The 21,201-nt window shown below is 44.4% G+C and overlaps 1 protein-coding gene across 2 annotated transcripts in view; it reads left to right on the forward strand.

Moving 5' to 3' along the window:
- Atp10a (ATPase phospholipid transporting 10A (putative)) overlaps positions 1-21,201 on the forward strand; it is a 165,458-nt gene that overhangs the window by 105,593 nt on the left and 38,664 nt on the right. For both annotated transcript variants that reach the window (XM_028855714.2, XM_037198221.1), the window contains exons 3-7: positions 7,368-7,453; positions 17,185-17,291; positions 17,675-17,806; positions 18,930-19,060; positions 20,778-21,030. In XM_028855714.2, the coding sequence (XP_028711547.1) occupies positions 7,368-7,453; positions 17,185-17,291; positions 17,675-17,806; positions 18,930-19,060; positions 20,778-21,030 (709 nt within the window). The remainder of the gene's footprint in view (positions 1-7,367; positions 7,454-17,184; positions 17,292-17,674; positions 17,807-18,929; positions 19,061-20,777; positions 21,031-21,201) is intronic.

The raw sequence follows: 21,201 nt of genomic DNA on the forward strand, positions 1-21,201 counted from the left end.
GCGACTTTAGCACTCTGTCCCAGCATGTCCTTGTGTGGAGCAGGAGCTCTTCTCTCCACAGCCCAGGCCTGCAGTGCTAATCTGTCTTGAATTTGATGGAGGAGCTAGTCTGGTTGTGGTTTAGAATGTCACATTCCAGCTGCCATTTATTTAGTCATGCAATCATTCTCCAGGTGATAATAAGAAAGCCTTAGCTGGCCTTCGTTTTGAATTCCTCATGTTAATCTTCCTCAGAAAGTATGCAAGAGCAATGTCCTCCTATTGCTTTCTTATGAGTAAACCCGAGGCCTGAGTTGCTTTCTACTTCAAGATATCTGTCACTCTGTCTCTGTGCTGGAAATCTTCCCTTCAGTTCACTTATTCTCTTGGGTACAGTTCTTCACGGTCTCATTCAAAAGAAAACAAAACAAAAACCATAGGTGTTTATCAGGTCCGTCCCAGCAGGATGGCCTTTTCTCTCAGCAGGCTGTGTGCTCAGCGGTCTCTAAGACACCCAGCTCTCAGCGAGGGCTCATGCCATCCCTCCCACAGTTAGCGACCGAAAAGGCACAAAGTAGTTGGTGGCTGTGAGACAGACACCAAAGTAGAGCCTGGACTTGTGCCCTGGCTGTGCAGATTAGCTCAGCAGCGCCACTGCTGCAGCACGCATCCTGTGGTGGCACCGTGTTGGAATAAGTACGGATTCTTTCAAGCTAGCTATCTTAAAGAATAGCCCTCATTTCAGTGCCCTGTGAAGCAGCATTCATTACCTGCTTTCTAAAAGCACAATCAGTCTTCGGTGCACTTAAACATATTTGATAAAAGGTAATGTGGGGTTTGGCTGATGACTGGCCCACTAAAGCAGCATGAAGTATTTGTGGCCAAGAGGAAAAGAAAGGCTTTGATTTTGAGAATTCAGGCTCAAGCACAGCACTCGGAGCCTTTTGAATTTTGCCACCATCTAAATGAAGCTTCTGGGGTTCTGGGCTGTGAACCAGCCAGGAGGCAAGCGAACAAAGGATGAAAAGGTGGGAGGAGAGGGGAGGGAAAGGCTCTTACACACTCAGAGCCGAATTAGGGAGGGACAAGCTGGCTTTCTACTCTCAAAGAAATGGCCCTTTAGTCTCTAATGCTTGGGTTTATGCCAAGAAAATTTGCAGTTAGAAGAGAAATGTGCAACAACCCAGACTACCTTCCCCAATACCTACCAGAGAAGTGTTGGGCTTCGTGGAAGCCACCTATGCTATGGACATGTGTGAAGTTGTTCCTGAAGAAGGACCATGGGTGTCCTGAGCTGTTCTCATAGTCTCTGCTTTGTTACCCTGGAAACAATGATAACAGGAAATGGTGAGACGCGCATAGAACTGTCATATAGCGGGTTACCTGCCAGCTTTGTTAGACTGCTGTGCCAGCCTACTTATGTATGAGTGTATTCAAGGACCTTACATAGCACGATTCCAACAACTGTTGTTGTACATTAAATTTAAATGGGTCTTGTTTGATATTTGTATCTGGGCATAAACTGTTAGTGTAAACACTTAATTTGTGGGTTGGAGAATGATCACTGACTTTTTTCCTTATATGTTTGAAGTAGTCTACGCCCAGCAAAATATATGCTATTTGAACATGTACTTATTTAACAAATGGGCTTGAACCCCCCACTGCATGCCAGAGGTACCACAGCAGCCTGGACTGATGACTTCCTTAACAAGTTGAAGATTTTGACTTGTCAAAACAATGCTGGCAGAGAAGTTCACTCACTCATCTGTATTGGACCACTGGCCTCCTGTGAATTCCCACAACACTGCCAGGCTTGTGTGGAGCACAGATTGGATTCCAAGTGCAGAGCTAGAGTGGGGGTAATTACTCCATCAGTTTGGGTTAAAATGCTCGCCTAAATTAGTTCTGTAGTTTTTACACACTGTCAGGAGATACAGAACGAGATTAGAGGCTGCGGAGAAATCATCTTACATTTTTGTGAGCTGAAACATGCTTGGTCTTGTAAAAGAAAAAACTGATATTTGGAACTATGGGGAAGCTCTCATAGCCTCTTAGCACTCATACCTTCTTCGGTGCCAGGTGAAGCCTGTCTGCTGTTTGCAAACAGCAGTCAACAGGGTTCTAGCTCGCTGACCCCCCTGGCCCCCACTCAGAGCTTTAGAATAACGCAGAAGCGTATGGTACATGAGTTCTTTCTAGAATAAGCAGGCATTACCTCTTGACCATGTCTGAGCATCAGCTTCTGTGCTGGCTCACAGGGTACAGAGTTCCTGTTCTCGGGGGACCTACAGTCTAGTGAAGGAGACACAGGTCTTCTCAGCCTTTCCCAGTGAAGCAGGAGGCTGATGGTGTCTCCGTCTCTCTCCATGCGTGTATATCTGGGGTGGGGAGTGTTGTGCAAGCTCCAAACAGTGGCACTTGCCTGCTGTCTTCAGGATGCTATTAGGGGCTTCTTAAAAGACAGCATCCTGAGTGCTGGAGCAGCTAGCCATTTAGTAGAGGGAGGGCAAAGAAAGCAACACAGGCAGACTTGAACCTCAGCAGGGCTATCCTTATGCCCGAGGCAGGAACGAGGGCCTGGTAGATGGTCAGGACAATGACTCTGGCAGAGCCTCGCCGCTGTGTTGGAAGGTAGTTTGGTTTCTACAAGATAGCAGACAAATTCTGTATTCAGGCTAGCCTGGCCCAAGCCTGTGGCAAGTGGTAAAACCTAATAATACAGGAAGTCAGGCAGAGGCACTATACCAGGAGAGAACATTTTGGGACTGATGTCCCGAGGTGGCGTTAAGACTGGTGGTGGAGGGAAAACCCAGAGTCCCTTTAGTCTAGGAGTATGTGACAGATGACACAGAGGGCGTTTTTAGGATAGGGCCCAGATGCAGCAGGTGGAAGGCTTTTCCATGTGCCTATGCAGAGATAGGCATGGCTCTGGCTAGCTCAAAAGTGGTGCTGCTCACAGCATGTCCTCTTATCAGGCCCCGAAGAGCCAATGTCATGAAAAGACCACGACAGGAGGACTCACTCTGGGAGTTAGGCAGGATTCCTGTAGGCAGCCCAGTAGCAGAAGCCCACAGCGTGCAGTTGTGTAGTCCACTTGCCTCATCAGCTGAAACCGTAGACTGGCCTATTAGACTTCCATGAACTGGAAATGTCTTTTCAGACGCCACTGCTACTGTTGTAGGATGCGGGAAATTTGCTTTGCTTTAATTGAATAATTACGAGTAATTTGATTAATGCAAGTGTGAAATGTCTTCTTACTTTGGTGTCTGTGGGGAATTAGTTCCAAGGTTCCCCAGCCCCACCCTGAGGTTAAAAAATTCTGCAGTTGCTCATGTCCCTTGTGAGAAATAGCACACATTTACATAGTGCATATATAGCTCCTGCTGAATGCTTTAAATCATCTCTAGGTAACTTATAAGTCTTAATAAATTGTAAGCATAATATAGATGGTTATGCTGTATTGATTAAGGAACAGTGGCAGAAAAGGACTATCCAAGTGTAGTTTTTTTTTTCTCTGTATATTTTCAGTCCTGTCGTGGCTGTGGTTGGTTGACTGTGTATGAATGGAGCATGAGATATACACCCACCCCCACCTACTCCCACCATTTCCACTGCAAGGCTAGTAACAGATTCACATCTGTAAGTAGTAGAATTCGTTCAACTAATTCCTGGAGTAATGCCCACAGTGGTGTGCCTCCTTGTGTGGATGAGAGGGGCCAAGGCATCTGTACAGACACCTGTTCCACCTGGGGGGAGGTGGGTGGAGTATTAGGAGGACACCCTGCTTTGGGGCTTTGGGTGTCCCTGAGCATCACCTCTTTTGGTGTCTTTGCTCCCAAGACTCATGTAGTTTGTAGAATTGCAAGTTCAAGAGAAGGACTGGCAGGCTTTCAGCTGCATCACCATGCCGTCTCTTCCTTTCCAAATAATAAGGTCCACCTATGTTTTCTGATGTATTGAAACCTCAGAGCTAGCTGAAGGACAACAGACACTTGGAGCATTACACAGCCAGTGAGATACATAGCAACTGCTATGCATTGACGGGAGCTCTCCCTATAGTCAGCTGCACTTAATCATTAATCCCAGAATATCGCCTAACTGCTGAAGGCTGCAGCTTCGGTCCAAGGCTGGTCTGCACATGTGAGCACCACTCTTGTAGATATTACTGCTTCTGTAATAGCAAGCCACTATCACAAGTAGCATCCTTCCTTTAGGGAAATGTCATAAAATCTACTGCACAGCTTCTGGTGTATCAGATGTAGCATGGTCTCATGGTATGGTAGCATCAGTGTTCCATGAGTATCCATTGCTGGCAAAGTTGGGTGTCTCAGAAGCCAAGGTAGCTTCAGTTACTTCAAGGCCTCTGTGACCTTTGTCATCACACTTAAGGATCACAATTCTAAGTAGTGTAAAAAACAGTGGTGGCTGGAGAGATGGCTTAGAAGTTTAGAACATGCACTGCTCTTATAGAAGACCCAAGTCCGGTTCTCAACACCCACATCAGGCTGTAACTCTAACTCCAAGAGATCTGAAGCTCTCTTCTGGCATGGGAAGGTATCTGCACTCCTGAGTACACACCCTCACAGACACATAATTAAAAATAAAATATACTTTAAAAAAATTCTTCCCCAGCAGAGTTCTGAAAGAGTGATGCCCATAGCACAACACCTGACATTTGTGTGTTATCAAACACTTGTTGCTGGGCTGATCATGATGACCTTGATGTTAGATGATGGGACTTTCAAAATTAATTTTTCCTGGCTGTGAGTATGGCTCTGGACAGAGCAGGTCCTTAGTGTAATCAAGGCTTTAGGCTCACTCCCTAGAACCAAATTGAAAGCAAACAAAACTAATTAAAAACTAAAAGCAAAAGATGTAGATCCAGACAAAAATACCTACATATGCATCTGCTGGCTGGATAGGCACGTAAGGTCTCAGAGGCTGGACAATCGCCAGGATTCTCTCATAGGCTAGATAGGCATGCTAGGGTCTCACAGAGGGCGGGCAGGTGCTCTAGGGTCTCACAGAGGCTGGGCAGGTGCTCTAGGGTCTCACAGAGGCTGGGCAGGTGCTCTAGGGTCTCACAGAGGCTGGGCAGGTGCTCTAGGTCTCACAGAGGCCGGGCAGGTGCTCTAGTGTCTCACAGAGGCTGGGCAGATGCCCTGCCACTGAGATCAATCTCCAGGGTGAAACACATTTTAAATGAGAAACTGGAAGTGGCCTTAGTGTGGTTTGGTGAGGCTGCCACAGACTGAGGATTGAACCAACAGACACTTATTTTCTCATAGTTCTGGAAACTTAAAGTCTGAGTTGAAAGTGTCAGCTGCTTGCTGGCTTCTGAGACCTCTCTCTTGGCCATCTTCTCCCTGTAGACCCATGGCTACCCTCCCCATCCTCACCACATATGCTTATATCATACCTGCTTCTCATTATAAGGACAACAGTTCTGTTGGATTAGCCCTATCCTCATGACCTCATTTTAGCTTAATTAGTTCTCTAAAGGTACTATCTCTAAACACAAGCACATTCTGTATTCTTGGAGGTTATGACCCCAACGTAGGCATTCTGTGCAATAGAGAAGTACAGTTCAGCCTGTAAGAGACTCTGAAGGTTTCTTCCTCAGTTCCAGATGAAGTCAGGCATCTGTGGCCTGGGCATGCCTGTTTCCCAAGGCACGCAGCTGGGGAAGAATATTACAAATGCATGATGAAGCCCGAGGGATGGAATAGCCTACTGTTTCCAAGCTGTGCATATTATATTTCTTCTTAGTGAGAATGAATAATAAACAGAGGTGGGATATTTTAAGTCATACCTTCCTTGGATGCCAGAAATCATTCTGGCATTTTGCAGAGGCCACTCCCTTCCTGGCCATCTTGTATGCTGTATCTGCCACTATTTGCTATGGAAAAGGCAGTCCACTGGTTTCAAGATAATTCATGCAGCTTGAAAGAAACACTGGACACTGAAGCAGAGCCCCACTCTGCAAATGGAATGCAAGGCTATTTTGGTCAAGAAGAGAGACTTATGGTAACTAAGAGACTTTAAGAAAAGCCTTTGTAGATGGAATTCCAACGACTGAAGGCAGAGCTCAGTGTCAGAACACCCTTGGAGCACATGGGAGGCCAGAGTTTCCAGCCCCAGCATTGCAAAATGAATAAAAATTTAAGTAGTTCAAAATCAGCTATTGTAACTAGTATTGCCAGGTGAGTCCTCTGTTATGTACACAAGGCACACAGGGAAACTGTAAGGTATGACTCCTGAGTGGTTACCTCTATGGCTATATTGTGTGCAGGGAGATACATTGTTGTGATAGAGTACAAGTTACCTGGACTGATGCCAACAGTGTCTATACCCTGTGATGTCTCAGCCTGCTTTTCCCGTGATATATGAAAGCAAAAACAGCTCAGTGGTTTATTGTTTTGTGACACTTGACAGAGAAAATCCAATAAACCTGACCAGAAGGCTGATTTTAAAAAAAAGAAAGAAAAGGAAAAAAAAAAGAAAAGAAATTCCTTGGTTTCACTGGACTTTTTAAGGCTTGTTTACTCAATTTTTCTCCTTTATTGTCTTGTCCCTTCCTCTCCTTCTGACTTCTTGAAAGGAGCTAGGCATCGTTACATCCATCTAAATATCTCCTTTACAGTGAACTGTCATTTCTTTTTGAGCAGAATCATAATGCGGTTGCTGAACTATGGGCCCATACTTGGCTATTTAAATTCTTTCCAGCATAGGTTAATGAAGACTCTTTAAAGAACATCAAGGAAATGGAATTTTAGCATAAATTCCTATTTTCAAAGAGGAATTGCATCTTTAAATTGCTATGGAGACGTAGAAAGGAGCTTATGTGTGTCAAGAAACCCCACTCATCCCTTTTCCTTAGCTGGTGCCAACTTTGCTTTTATCTCAGTCTTTAATTTAGCATTAGAACTAACTAATCATTTCATCTCACTAATCACAACAAGTCCACTAGTTAAAACATTTAGTTATTGATCATTATAAAATAAGAGAGCACACATTAAGTACTGGAATATGGCATTCTGCAGAGACTCATAGCCAGAATCTATGATGGTTGCCCTACCGTGAGTGCAAGACAGACGGACAAGAGCCTTTAGACTTGAATGACCAGAGCCTAGGTTTCTCTAATGTAGCAAGCTGTTGGTTGTTATCCCTTTGGGGATCAAATGACCCTTTCACAGGGGTCACCTAAGACCATTGGAAAACAGAGATATTGACATTAAGAGTCATAACAGTAGCAAAGTTGCAATATGAAGTAGCACCAAACATAATTTTATGGTTGAAGCATCACCATAACATGAGGAACTGTATTGAAGGGTCCCAGTATTAGAAAGGTTAAGAACCATGCTCTAATGTGTGTGCTATTATTTCAGGTCTCTGAATTCAATCCTTTGACGTTCACCAGCGTAATCGAGTGTGAGAAGCCAAACAATGACCTGAGTCGGTTTCGTGGCTGCATGTGAGTATCTTGTATTTTGAGAGTTTTCTTATTTTTCTTTTGTTAAAACACAGGCACAGAAACACAGATTCATAACATGCTCTTAGATATTCTTTGCCACATACATTGTTTTTTGGCTGCTCTTGGAATTAGTTTGTAAGATCAGTGGGAACTTGTCAAAAGCACTGGATTATTAAGGAGTGACTGATTTTTCCCTCTGAGAGATTGCGGAGCATGACAAGGGACAAGAGGCTTATGGCTGTTATACATGGCCTCAGAACAGTGGAAGTCAGAGGCCAGAGGCCAGGCAGAAAGAGCCTGGATAGAATGTATTCCATCTTGTTCATTCAGTCATTGAACACATTTTACTGAGTACTTGCTGTGTGCTGGTCCTAGCCAGTGCACTGACTATAAAGCAGTAAGTTATTGCCTTCATGTTTATTTCTTCTAATTAGGATAAAAGAGATTGGTGTGTGCAGTAGCTCAGCTGCCTTCTTTGTTCCTAAGCAGAAAGACCAAAGGTAGATAAATGGCCTATGAGTTGTGATACTTGGTGAAGCTGGGTCATTGGTACAAGGAGCACAGGAGGTCACGATGCCATTCGGTCTGCTTTTATGTTTGTTTGGAAATGTTCGTGATAATAGCAAGATTGCTAGTGTGGGGAAAACAATGAGTGAGAGAGGCATTGCTGAACTGCATGGTGGAGCTATGAGAAATGGTTTCATGCAGAAGGAAGCAGGTGATAAGGATCAAAGGACACTAGGTTCAGGCTACCGTGGCACGCCAGTGGACCCTTTCTGTGAGAGCAGAACTCACAGACTTAGCTTCTTGAGCTTCCATGTGATGGCACTGTCCAGTGTAGAGCAGTTTCCCCTCACAAATGGACTCCTGAAAATGGGCGTTATCTCTAAGATTGCTGTGCAAGTCCCTGGCTTGCTGATAGTATCCAGCACTACAACCTATGCCCAACCCACACACACAGGGGCACTGGGGTGTAGTAGCAAAAGCTTTACAGTAAAACATGAAGTGCATTTATGACCTGGAGATGAAGCAGCTACTCGCTGGACTTGCCCTGATGATCAGAACTTGGAAGTAGTTAGATCACCTCTCTGAAAAACCAATGAGGTTAAACTCCTAAAGGGAAGTGTTAATGCTCAACTACCACACACCCAGTCTGCTGTGGGTTTTCTGGTCTTCATTGACTTCTAGCTCATCTTCTTCTAGTCTGCTTAACCAGCTGCTAGTAGTTCTGTGAATTCCCAGGCCAAGTCAGCTGCAAGAGCAGGTAGGTACCAGGTGGTTAAGGAGTCTTGACATTCAGTGATGGTAAAGGAGGTGAAGGCAATCTCTAGGGAACATGTTCTATATGCTTTCTTTTCATGGGGTAATTTCATGTTGCCAACTCATTAAAGAACGAATAGAGGTTAGATCCTTTCCCAAAGGCTTTTGTCCTTTTGCCCTGTTCCCTTTGCCTCCTGCTGAGTCCTGAAGGAGGCATCTGAGTGATACAGTACTCACACGCACAGATATACTCATTGCCTTCGATAGGGCTAGGTTCATGTTAAAGAAGACTGAATCCTTCATCAGCTACTTTCCATCCCTTCCCTGCAGCCTTTCAGGAAATGAATTATCTTTTGAGCCCTCATAGCAGTGAAGCTGACAGGTTCCGGAGACCATACTTTCTAGATAACCTTGGGTCCCAGGTGAAGTGGGCATAATCTTAGGACAGCCCTCAGGTCATTGTGGGAAGCTCATTCAATGCACAGAAGGTTTTCAGAATGGTTAATGCCTGCTAAATATTGACGACTGTCATTCTGGCAACTGCTGTTAATATCATTACCACAGGGTAATACAGAGCAACAGATGAGACGGGTCAGGAGATCGGAGATGGACCCTAGGAGAGAGATTAGTTCACAAAGTGGCTAGAACTGTCTGTCTTTGTTGTGTGTCTCAGAAAGAACTATAGGTGACAGGAAGGTGGGTTGAGTTTTTCTGAGTTGGAGGGGATGGCACATGCGTAAAGCAGAATGACTGGTTGATAGGAAAATGTGGGTCAGCAATTGTGTTATCCCGTTCTTGGTTACTCTACTGTAATGAAATAACTGAGGCTGGATGCTTATAAAGATGCTTATGTAACAGTTTTGAAGGCTGAAAGTACAACATCGTTCACACTCTGAGGAGGAACCCCAGCTACATGTCTCCATGGTAGACAGCTACATGTCTTGTGGGGCAAAATGGAACCCTCCACCAGTGCTCACTTTGGGTGGTTCTGAAAGAACCCCCAGGGGAGATCTTCCTTCAGGAGAGACCCAAACCAAGAAACACGAAACACGATCAGATGCAAAAGCAAGAGGGTTATTAGACAGGTACCTGGGCCAATCTCTCGGAGACTTGCGTGCTTCCTAGGCAAGGGACTTTTATGGATTCCAGGCAGAGCGTGTTACGAAGTGAGAAGCATAGTACAGGGTCCTATTGGTTGTTTAAAGAAGGCAGGGTGAACTTGGGTCGGTTCTTTAATTATCAGAAGTTTGATGTGTGGCTGACTTGCTTGCAGGGTATAGTGGTGTTTTCAGCAGTTGCTTATTCTCAGGCAGGGGCCAGTCAAAATATCCTGATTGACTCAACTGTCTTCTCTCAGCCGCCGACCAGTTATCTCTCTCCAAGCTGGATGCTGCATATTATTCTCTCAAGCCAGGTGCTGCTACGCTGTGAACTCCTGTTTTCTGATTCTTCAGAATGGCGTTTCTTAGACTAGTATTGGACTGAGGGGGGGCATTTCATCGCAAGTCCATGTCTTATAATGGAGCCGGGGGTCTTTCAGTTCTTTGGAAGTGAGTGTAGGCAGCAGCATCCCAGAATTTTTCCGGCAATTCTGAGACACTACAGAGTGAGAAGCTCTACCCTAGCCAGTCAACTGAAGCTGCTCTTGGGAATAATAAAAGGGAGGGTATGGATGCAGGGGACCCAAGTTGAGGGGTGTACCTTCCACAGGAGCAGGCCTGATTGTGCTGAATTCCTAATCCTTCCCTGGAGAAGGGAAGCCTGGGCCTGTCTCGGTCCTAATCCTTGTATCAGTGGCTACCTCACAAAGTACATCAGCTACAGGACTACTTCCTTGGTATGGGACTCAGGTGTTCCTGTTATCTTCCCAGGGTGGTCTCACTTCAGCATCTATGAGACTGAAGCTACTATCCAGGGAGCCATGGGTTACCTCCAATCCCATTGCCATGCATACCTGCAGATTTTGCCCTTTTATGGACCAGCTAATCCAAACTCGGATCTATAGCCATTATCACTCAGAAAATGTATCTCAGGGTTTTAGCTCCCCAACCCTTGTCAGAGCTGGTAGTTGTAGGAACATTATCCTGCATTTCTGAGCTCTGATCTAATTCTGTAGGTAGTGTGACTGCTCCTTCAGCCTCAGGTTGACTTGAGAAGCAAGTTAAAGAACCACGTGATTTAGAAGCCATTGTGTAGAGAGGGTGGTATTTGCCTCAGTGTGTGATTCCATTGATAGGAAATACAGGACTATCTGTAGTGACAGAACAGGAATCAGAGGTTATCAGGGCTCGGGGAAAGCAGTATAGCCTAGAGAGGGGAATGACTGGTCATGGTACAGGGTTTCTTTGTGGGTAGAGGAAACAGTTTTGAATTAGTTGCTGGTGATTTGACAGCTCTGAATATTAAAGACGGAGCTTTGTACTTTAAATGAATGGATGTTGCAGTACATGAAGTACTTTGCAGGTTAAGCATTAGAGGCTTCATAATTCAAGTGCATTCACTGCACTGTGTTCTTTAAATCTGTCCCTACAGTTAAGCTCTAATAAAATCCTCAGAAGCTGAAAATATCAGCATTCTCCATTTTCAGCTATTTCCAATGTTCTCTCACTAGAGTAGGTCTAAGCCTTGCCTATCCCTATGAACAGAGAGAAAGCTGGCTCTGGTAGCCTCTGTTTAGCTATGTCCAGTCAACTTCACAGTATGTGGTTTTTATCTATCTATCTATCTATCTATCTATCTATCTATCTATCTATCTATCTATCTATCATCTGTATGTGTGTGGGTCCCACAGAGCCCAAAAGGTGTCAGATCCCTTGGAGCAGAAATTACAGGTAGTTTTGAGCTGAGGAACAAACTCAGGTTCCCTAGAAAAGTAGTAAGCAGGTTTGACCACTGAACCACCTCCTCAGCCCCACATGTAATGATCTTTGAGACCATATTGTCATGTTTCCATAAAAGATAAAGAGACTGGGTGTCTGGTTAGTTGTCTGATATAAAATTCATTTCACATTGTAAAGCCAGTTGCTTACTCCTCCCTTCAAATCTTCCTGTATTTGCTTCTATGTTTGGGTGCTTTGATGTTGGATGCATTTATAATTGCTATATCTTCTTGTTGTGTTGCTTTAAAAATATAATAGAGTTTTTGTTTGTTTTTTTGTGTGTCTTGGGCAGTTTTTTGCCTCAAGCCTATTTGTCCCCTGCAGGTGTAGCTAGCTACTCTGCTCTCTCAGTTACCATTCTTGCCCCCAAGTAAGCATCCACAGAGCTGTCCTGCCTGCATGTCATAGAGCTGGATACATTATCTCAGCATCTGGGTGGCTGCTGGATGCCCCTGGGAAGTGCAGCCTGCTTACTAGGGTAGCCACCTCACCCTCATGGATGACCAGTGCAGGGACTGTTGTTACCTCATATCTTAGTTACTGTTCTATTGCTGTAGGAGACAGCATGACCAAGGCAGCTTGTAAGAAATCATTTCACTGGGACTTGATTACAGTCTTAGAAGGTTGTCCATTTTCATTATGGTTGGGGGAGTATGGTGAGATGCAGGCAGTCAGTCACTGGAGCAGTAGCTAAGAGCTCACATCCTGATCCTCAGGCAAGAGGAAGAAAGAGAGTGAGACCACATACTTCTTCCAACCAGGTCATGTCTCCCGAACCTTCCTGAACAGTCCACCAACTGAGACTAAGCATTCAAATATACGAGCCTACAGGAGCCATTCTCATTCAAACCCCGCCCCACCCCCCCATGAGATAGAGGAGCAGGGTCATTCCTAACTATTGAAATGTTTCAGTTCCTTATCCTCCCCCGGCTAGTGTTGAGAGCGAGATTTGTGTGAAGCATGTCCAAGAGCTTCAGTGGCAATGAGCAAACTTTAAGGTGAACTGTAATCATATTAACTAGACTAATCAATGTTTGGGGTGCTTTCATTTACCTTAATGGGCATAATCATCCTTTCAGAAAATGGAACATCAGCACAAAGCAGTTTGGTAATTTTCACATGTATTTAAGTTAGACAAACAAAAACCTGAACAATGTATTATATCAAAGGAAAGTCTGCCTGTGGTTCGGCAGTTACAGACATTATCTATCATTTACCTCTCATTATATCCTTCTTGCCGGTGCCAGTCATTGTGCTTGTAGGTGCAGATGGAGTTCTCAGACTTATGGAAGTAGCAGTACAGTTAACTGCACAGGGATGGAGGGGCCCAGGAATCTGTCAGGCATGGCGTAGATACTGGATCAAAAGCAGTTGTGATTTACGGAAGTAAGAGTACAGTTATCTGCACAGGGATGGAGGGGCCTAGGAACCTGTAAGGCATAGTATAGATACTGGATCAAAGCAGTTGTGATTTATGGAAGTAAGAGTACAGTTATCTCCACAGGGATGGAGGGGCCTAGGAACCTGTAAAGCGTGGTATAGATACTGTATCAAAGCAGTTCTGATTTATGGAAGTAAGAGTACAGTTATCTGCACAGGGATGGAGGGGCCTAGGAACCTGTAAGGCATGGTATAAATATTGGATCAAAAGCAGTTGTGATTTATAAAAGTAAGAGTACAGTTATCTGCACAGGGATCTGTCAGGCATGGTATAGATAATGAATCAAAAGCAGTTGTGTTATCACCATTGACAAGGCCCATGAACTCAAGGGCAGGAGTAGCCACTAGGTAGAATTCTGTTTGATCAAGGGACAAAGTCAATCAGTGCTCCCTGACCAAGAAGATGCAGGAAGTTGATTCCTTACCCTCCGTTGCTTCCATCTACTCCTCTGGCATAGATAGATACTCCCTCCCAATAGATGCAACCGAAAGCCAATATTGAGGCAGCAGTCAGAATTTACCAAGTACTGAGGGGGACAACAGGGTACAAAATGTAATAAGACATGAGGATCCTGGCTTGGGGCCTAGAAGCTTAGCAGAGAGGATGTACATGAAGGCTGTAAAACTGAACCCACCCTGTAAAGGAGACCTCCTCTATGCTAAAACCAACATAAGGAGGGAAGGACATTTCTGTGGTGTGGTGTCCAGAGCAGAAAGCCTGCAAAGGAAGTATATAGCCTGCAAAGCTTACTCCCAGAGGAGCACAGTGCTCATGCATACACATAGGTGTGTGCATGTCCTGAGATGAGGATGACAAGGCCAGCAAGGCTGGCCAGTAGGCTCCTGCAGAGAAATTTGCAAAACCTGAATCAGGGCAGCACTTTAGACATGGTGGAAAAAAATGCTTTGAGTTACAAAATTTATAGTATTTTGTAATAAGTTATAATATTGAGGTCTGATCACTGAGATGATACAAAAGCAAGACAGGAGTTCAAATCACACATTTGTGGACAGGTTGTTATAGAACTACAGCAGGCCAGAATAGATTGAGGGCCCTGGTGTCTGAGTGCTACAGATTAGCTACCCTGGGGAAGCAGTTGACTTGAAGTCTATGCAAGCTGCTGCTCCTTGCCCTGCAGGGCTCAGTGGGCATTACCTGAGCATCAAAGCCTTGTCCCACTGTGTCTGTGCAGCTGGATGGCTTTCTTTCCCTATACCTGGCCCATGTCTGCATGTATGAGGTAGCCAGTACTCACCTTTCCTCATACACTACACTCAGATGAACGTTCCCAGCAGCAAATGAGTTAGAGAGAGTTAGAGTAGGATAGCGAAAAGCTGAATCAGACATTTATCTGCTGAGCACTGCTGTTTCTCAGGGTCACTAGATCTTATCAGTCAGTTCTTCATAAAGTTTTGCTTCCAGAGTTTTCATTTAGAAGAGCACATTTAGACAAGTCATGAAGCCCGAGGACTAGAACTAGATGAGTGCATTCAAGTAGCCTAGATTAAACGTTAAAGGATGCGCTTGATTGCCAAGGACGAGTACCACAAAAGGACAGGATTGAAGACAGAGGTTTATCTGTTCAGTTTGGAGCCTGGAAAGCTGAGGCCAAGGTGTTGGTGGGTTGATATCTTTCAATCTTTCTCTGTTTGGCTTGTGGCTGGCCAGCTTGTCCCCATGTCTTACCGTTGCCATTCCTCTGTGTATGTGTGTGTCCTAATCTCTTCTTAGAAGGTCACCAGTCAGATTGTGGTGGAGACCATCCTAATGACCTCATTTAACCTAACTTCTTTCTTAAAGACCCTGTCATATCTTGAGGTCCTGGAGATTGAGACTTCAACACATCGATTCTAGGGACAACATAGTTGGGCTTATAACCAAGAAGCAGGTGCTGATGGCAGATTGGTGGGCTCTCCTCTTGAGCATCTTTGTAACTGAGCCACATGCCTGTGTCTGTTCTACTGTTGATGAGAGCACTCATCCTCAGAAGTTCAGGGCAGCCCAGTAGCTACTGAGTACTGGGCCCACTGGGTGAGTCTCTTCTCCACTCTTCCTTCCACCTTTGATATGGGAGTGTGTCTGTGCTCCCACATCGGCTGCCTATTCATGCAGCCATGGTCCTTACATAGGCCGGTACAACCTCTGGTTTTAAGTTCTCTTCCCAGTTGGTTTGATTTGAAGACATAAGTCTAGGAGTCAGGAGTATTGCTCACAAGTTGTACTTGCCTAGCATTTTGAAGACCCAGCTTTAATCCCCAGTACAACACACACAGAGATACACACACAGAAAGTGAGAGAGAGAGAGAGAGAGAGAGAGAGAGACAGAGAGAGTGAAGGACAATCCTTAGATCCTCAGTACCATGGAAGTTATTATAGAAGTCTTCACTGTGAATACCATAGATATTTAAGTCCCTTATATAAAAAATGACATAATGTTTGCATATTAACTATAGTAATCTAAGTGATATGACTTATAAAAACAGTTCAGTGTAAATAGTTGTATATTGTATTTTACAGGCGATAACAAGAAAAACAAATGTATCTGTTCACTACAGACACTTTGTCACCCCCAGTGTCACCCACCCATAAGCTGGCTGAACCTGCAAGTGCAAAGCTCACAGATGTGCAGGGCTGGAGGGTAGTTGCATGTCATTTCAAAGAAGGTTAAATCTGAAATACTGTTTTTGTTTTTGCTGAGTTCATCTTGTTCCTAGAAAGCATGACAGGTGATTCTTTTTCACAGCTGCCCAGAGAAGTCTCTCCCATATCCACCTGTCCCTAGAGAAACAGTCACGGGAGAGACACAGCATGGCAGTTCTCTCCCTGGGACAGTAATGGGCCAGGGCTTCTTATGTAGCTGCCCAATCTCTTGATGTTTAGCTTCAGGCTGGAACCTCTGTGTTGGATTTGCTGGTGTGAGCCATCAGCACAGGGATGATTGGATAGTCCCTTGAGTGTCCCTTTCTACATGCTCTGCAGAAAAACTGGCACTGTGGTGATTTATGTTAATTACCATAAATTTAAATGCAGCGAGCGTTTTAGTCTTGATTTTGTTTAGAGCCTCTTCTTCAATGGAAAATGTATTTATGTCTGCAGCTCACGTGTGTCTCTCTGTAAGAGCACTGCCAAGCAGAAGCATTTGGAGGGAGGGTAGGGACAAGGATGCCTGTGGTGGGTATGGGAAGATGACAGGTGGCCTGTATATTGGGCTTCTGGGTCTGTCCCAGCATAGTGCTAGTGTAAATTCAGTTGGCCAGCACTGGTCATTGGGCCAAGAGGACACATTTTAAAGTAAATGGCTTAAACTTGGACATTACTTCTGGATCTATACAGCACTGAAACAATTTGTACCACTCATAGGTTTAAACACACCTCAAATTGAATATGTTAATATCTTAATAACTTCATAAAATAGATGTAAAATGACACCAAAATGAGGGTTGAAGAGGTGGCTCAGTGGATAAGAGAACTTGTAAACATGAGGACCTGAGTTCAAATCTCTAGTACCCATGGAAAAATCAGGTGTGACCACACATAGCTGTGACACTAGTGCTGAGGCAGAGGCTGAGAACAGAAATAGTATGAGAGCTGCATTTGCAGAAAGACAAGCTTTAGGTTCAGTGATGGACCCTGTCTCAAGGAAATAAGACTGAGTGGTAGAGCAGGATACCTGATGTCCTCCTCTGGCCTCAGTGTTGGTACCTATATACACATGTTGGCATACATGCAAATATCAGAAGCACAGACACAGACACACATGGATACACACTCAATGTTGTCAAAATTCATGCCATCCTTTCTCAAGGTCCTTGTGTTTTGTGATAACACAAGGCACTGAACAGTGTTAGCATTTCTGGCAGAGTAGATGTAAGAGCAATCACCCAGCAAGACTATCCTTGTCAGCTTACCTCTGCAGTCAGTCCTCTGTTAGTCCCATGCAAAGTAGATAAAAAGCAGCATGCTGGGGCTTCTTCTGTGTGCCCAGTTGCTAATTGAGCAGCTTCCTCTCAGCTGCTGTGGAGACCCACAAGGACAAGAACCCATGCTGGAGCCTTCTGGACCCTTCCCTGTCCAGCAGCCATGTTTCCCTGGGTCCTTCTGGAAGTGCTTGTGCAGCCATGTGACATGCAATGGTCCATGTTCCTCCACAGCATCCACAGCAATGGGGAGAAGGCTGGACTGCATAAAGAAAACCTGCTGCTTCGAGGGTGCACCATCAGGAACACAGAAGCGGTGGCTGGCATTGTCATCTATGCAGGTAGGCACAGGCTAAACCCTAGACTGTGTACCACCGCACTGTGCTGGATGCTCCCCAACATTTCTTCCTAACTTCTGCCTGATCCCGAGAGTTGTCTATACCCGTTGTAGAAAATTGGGAAATTTAGGAAAACAGAAAAATGTAAAAACAGGGATTGTTATAATAGTACCTCAACCCAATAGAGTTTTTGATGTTTTTTTTTTTAATTTTTAGCATATTTCTTTCCATTCATTTCACAGTTGTTATAATGGCCTATTCATTCTGCATCCTATTTTGACCAAAGTTCTTAGAGAGCTATAATCCAGCACAATTGCTTGGTGGGATTCAGTCATTGACCCCTGTCTTTAGGAGACTGATACTCCATACCCCTTCATCCTCTCCAGGACACGAAACCAAAGCCCTGCTGAACAATAGTGGGCCCCGCTACAAGCGCAGCCAGCTTGAGAGGCAAATGAACTGTGATGTCCTCTGGTGTGTCCTTCTCCTCGTTTGTATGTCTCTATTTTCAGCAGTTGGTAAGTCTCTTAAGATGAGTCCCCAGTGAAGTAGACTGCTGAACAATCTACAGGGAATCTGGGGGAGGCTATCCTGACTCCACTAGATGTAGAACCTTAAAGGTCAAATGCACCATTTTCACTGACTTGGATTCCAGGAGTGTCTGCATCAACATCAGTGTGGCCACACTGAAGTGAAGGAGCTTGGCAGAGTAATGCTCCTTTCCAAGTTAAAGACTGCTTGGATGGGAGGATGAATCCATCATAGCAGAAGTAATGAATCCAGCGATGAGTCAGCAATAGTGATGAACCAAGCTAACAACATCCAAAGCACACATATACCGATGTGGCTGTACAAAAAGAGGAAACAACTATTTGCGTTCTAAAAAGGGGCCCAAAAGTTTACATAAGCTTTGCAAGAATGTGTTTTGAGGCTCCAGCACTTGACTTCCATCTTGTCCCTGCTCAGCTGGCAGCATGTACCAGACAGGTATAACATGGTCTTGAAGCATGATCTCGGGAGATTAAAGACAGAGCCACCTAGAACACCAAAAGGTTTCTGTAACCAGATAGGTGGGGGACTTAGTTCAGGAGGAAACATATGTAATTCTTGACTTCTTAGAATCTGTAACCCAAGAAAGCTCGATCTCCGAGAAAGAACCATGTTGGCAGTATTGAGGTCCTACTGTTTTTTCACTAAGCAGCTCATGACTCTGTGTTTTTGTGGCACCCACATGGTGAAATCCTTCTCCCAGCACACACGCAGTTTCTATAGCATGACCAGCCCTTTAGCATCATCAACAGGGAACCTTGAGGTGTGGTTGGCGGCTTGCTAAGTTGTTCAGGGTGGCCTAGAATGTTTGATCCTCTTACCATAGCTTCCCAAGTGATGTGATTACAGGTGTGTGGTACCACACACAGTTTAAGACACTCTCAATGTGAGCAAAACATGAAGCGTGCACTCTTCCCAGCTATGTACCCGCGGGTCCGAGAATACTATGTGCTATGCTTTCTTCTACGGCAAAGAAAGCTGGTGAACCAAACATGCCATGTACAGTGACAGTCTTAAATTTGTCTTAATTTTCCCAAGAAGCACTCTTTCTTTCCTGTCAGATGAATGATGCCTCTCTTTGAACATGTACAGGACATGGATTGTGGGTACGGCGCTATCAAGAGAAAAAAGCACTGTTTGATGTTCCTGAGTCTGATGGCAGCTCCTTATCCCCAGCCACGGCTGCGGTTTACTCATTTTTGACAATGATAATAGTTCTGCAGGTAACAGTACTAAGTATTATGTGGTAATTACTTTACTTTCCTCGTGGGAACTCAAAAGTCTTGATAAGAATTTCCTTTGCATCTTGAAGAATCACAAATACATGTTGCCTTTTATTCTCTGTTTGTAGGTTATTTCTTTGGTGATTTTCAAGTTGACGCTCTCTTTTGCTTTTCTTAAAGTGATGCTTGAGCATTGAGTTTTTGCCGATGTTTCCTTGTTTTATTATTGGTATTATTATCATTATCATTATTATTAGCCTGTGATTGAAGAAAGGGCTTCACACATGCTAGAGAAAGTATCTAACCGTTGGACTATACCCTTAGTTCTGTTTACTCTTTTAAAAGAAATTTTATCTGGGAGTAACTTTCAGATTTACAGAAAATTTTCAGACACCAATGGAGAAAATCCACATGTATCCCTCACCAGTGTCCCAGACACAAGTGTGTTATATTGATGTTGTACTCTGTACACCTTTAATCCCAGCACTCGGGGGGCAGAGGCAGGCAGATCTCTGTGAGTTCGAGGCCAGCCTGGTCTCCAAAGTGAGTTCCAGGAAAGGCTCAAAGCTACACAGAGAAACCCTGTCTCGAAAAACCAAAACCAAACCAAACCAAAACACTAGGAAACCAACGTGAATACTTTGCTATGAGCCAAACCCCAAGCATCTCTGCAGATGAGACTCTCTCCAGGATTGATCACGATGCTGCTGCATGTGTCAGCATTGGTTTTCAGTAGCAGTAGTGTGCATTCATGCACCTCCCTGTGTGCAACTGAGAGGCAGCACCCAGGAAGGTCTATTAAAGAGTAAGGATAACCCCAGAGCACTAAGGGGCAGTGAGGGGCACCACTAACCCCTCTGAAAACAGAGTAGCCAGAGGATATGTTGAGCCTTGCCTGAGAAATCCTTGCCTCTTATCACAAGTGCTTCCTACAGTGGGAAAACGGTCTGATTTAACATTCCAGAGTAGTCTTTTTTGTAAATGCAAATTTTGTTCTAGCCTTGAGTTAGGATAATATTTGATATCTTATTAGCATAATTAATTTACCAAGAGACCCCAGTTAGTCATAATATAATATTCTGGGCTCATAAATGTTAGTTCAGTGCTGTGATTCTACAAATAAACATTCATTTCCAGAAGGTTGGTCTTAAATGATCAAACCATAACTGGGTATTTTTCTCAAGCCATCTTCTGTTTGCTCTCTATTGCACGAGATCACAAAAGCTGTCCTGCAACATAAAACCAGCCACTGAAACAACTGTTTTCATTTCATGGATGCTCCCTAGACTAGACACATCCCTGGGTAATAGACAGCTCCTGTTACCAGGGCCCAGGGGAAACCTGAGGGAGAGTGCTGCTATGGTTAGAGGTCACTTTGCTCATGAGTACTCTGACTGTGCCTGTTTTCTTCTCTTCTCTCTTCCTTTCCTAGCCCCTCTCAAGCACAACTTAGTCTCCAGGCCATCGCTGTCCTTCCAGACATAGGAGTGGATTTCCGCTCTGCAATTGCACCAGCCTAGGCTATTCTAGTTTAAGCTCTTTGCCAGTACTCTAATCCTTTTCCAATAGTGACTTTAAGCCAACCTATTTAAGCTCTTAAAGGTACAGTACAGCTCCTGCTTCCTTGGTCATTTGTCCTTTGATTTGAGTCGATTGGATTAACTCCACTGCTCCCTGGTTCTCCTAGTCATTCATTCTGTGTGCCTTTGTCTTCTAGGTTTTGATCCCGATTTCCTTATATGTTTCCATTGAAATTGTTAAGGTGTGCCAAGTATACTTCATTAACCAAGATATAGAACTGTATGATGAAGAGACAGATTCACAGCTTCAGTGCCGAGCTCTGAACATCACGGAAGACTTAGGGCAGATACAATACATCTTCTCAGACAAGACTGGCACTTTAACTGAGAACAAGATGGTCTTTCGAAGATGCACTGTATCTGGCATAGAATATTCTCATGATGCCAATGGTGAGTGTGAGGACAGAAGCCTCCAGTCTGGGCTGGATAAGAAAGCTGCTCTCTCCGATGCTGCATGGGCAGGAGGGAGGAGAAACCATCCACAACAAGTTACAGAACTTGCTGGTTTTCAAGGAAGGATAAATCCTTGGTGATCACTTGGGAGCCTGGTGCTATTTATAG

Source organism: Peromyscus leucopus, chromosome 1, assembly GCF_004664715.2.
Source record: "Peromyscus leucopus breed LL Stock chromosome 1, UCI_PerLeu_2.1, whole genome shotgun sequence".
NCBI lineage: Eukaryota > Metazoa > Chordata > Mammalia > Rodentia > Cricetidae > Peromyscus > Peromyscus leucopus.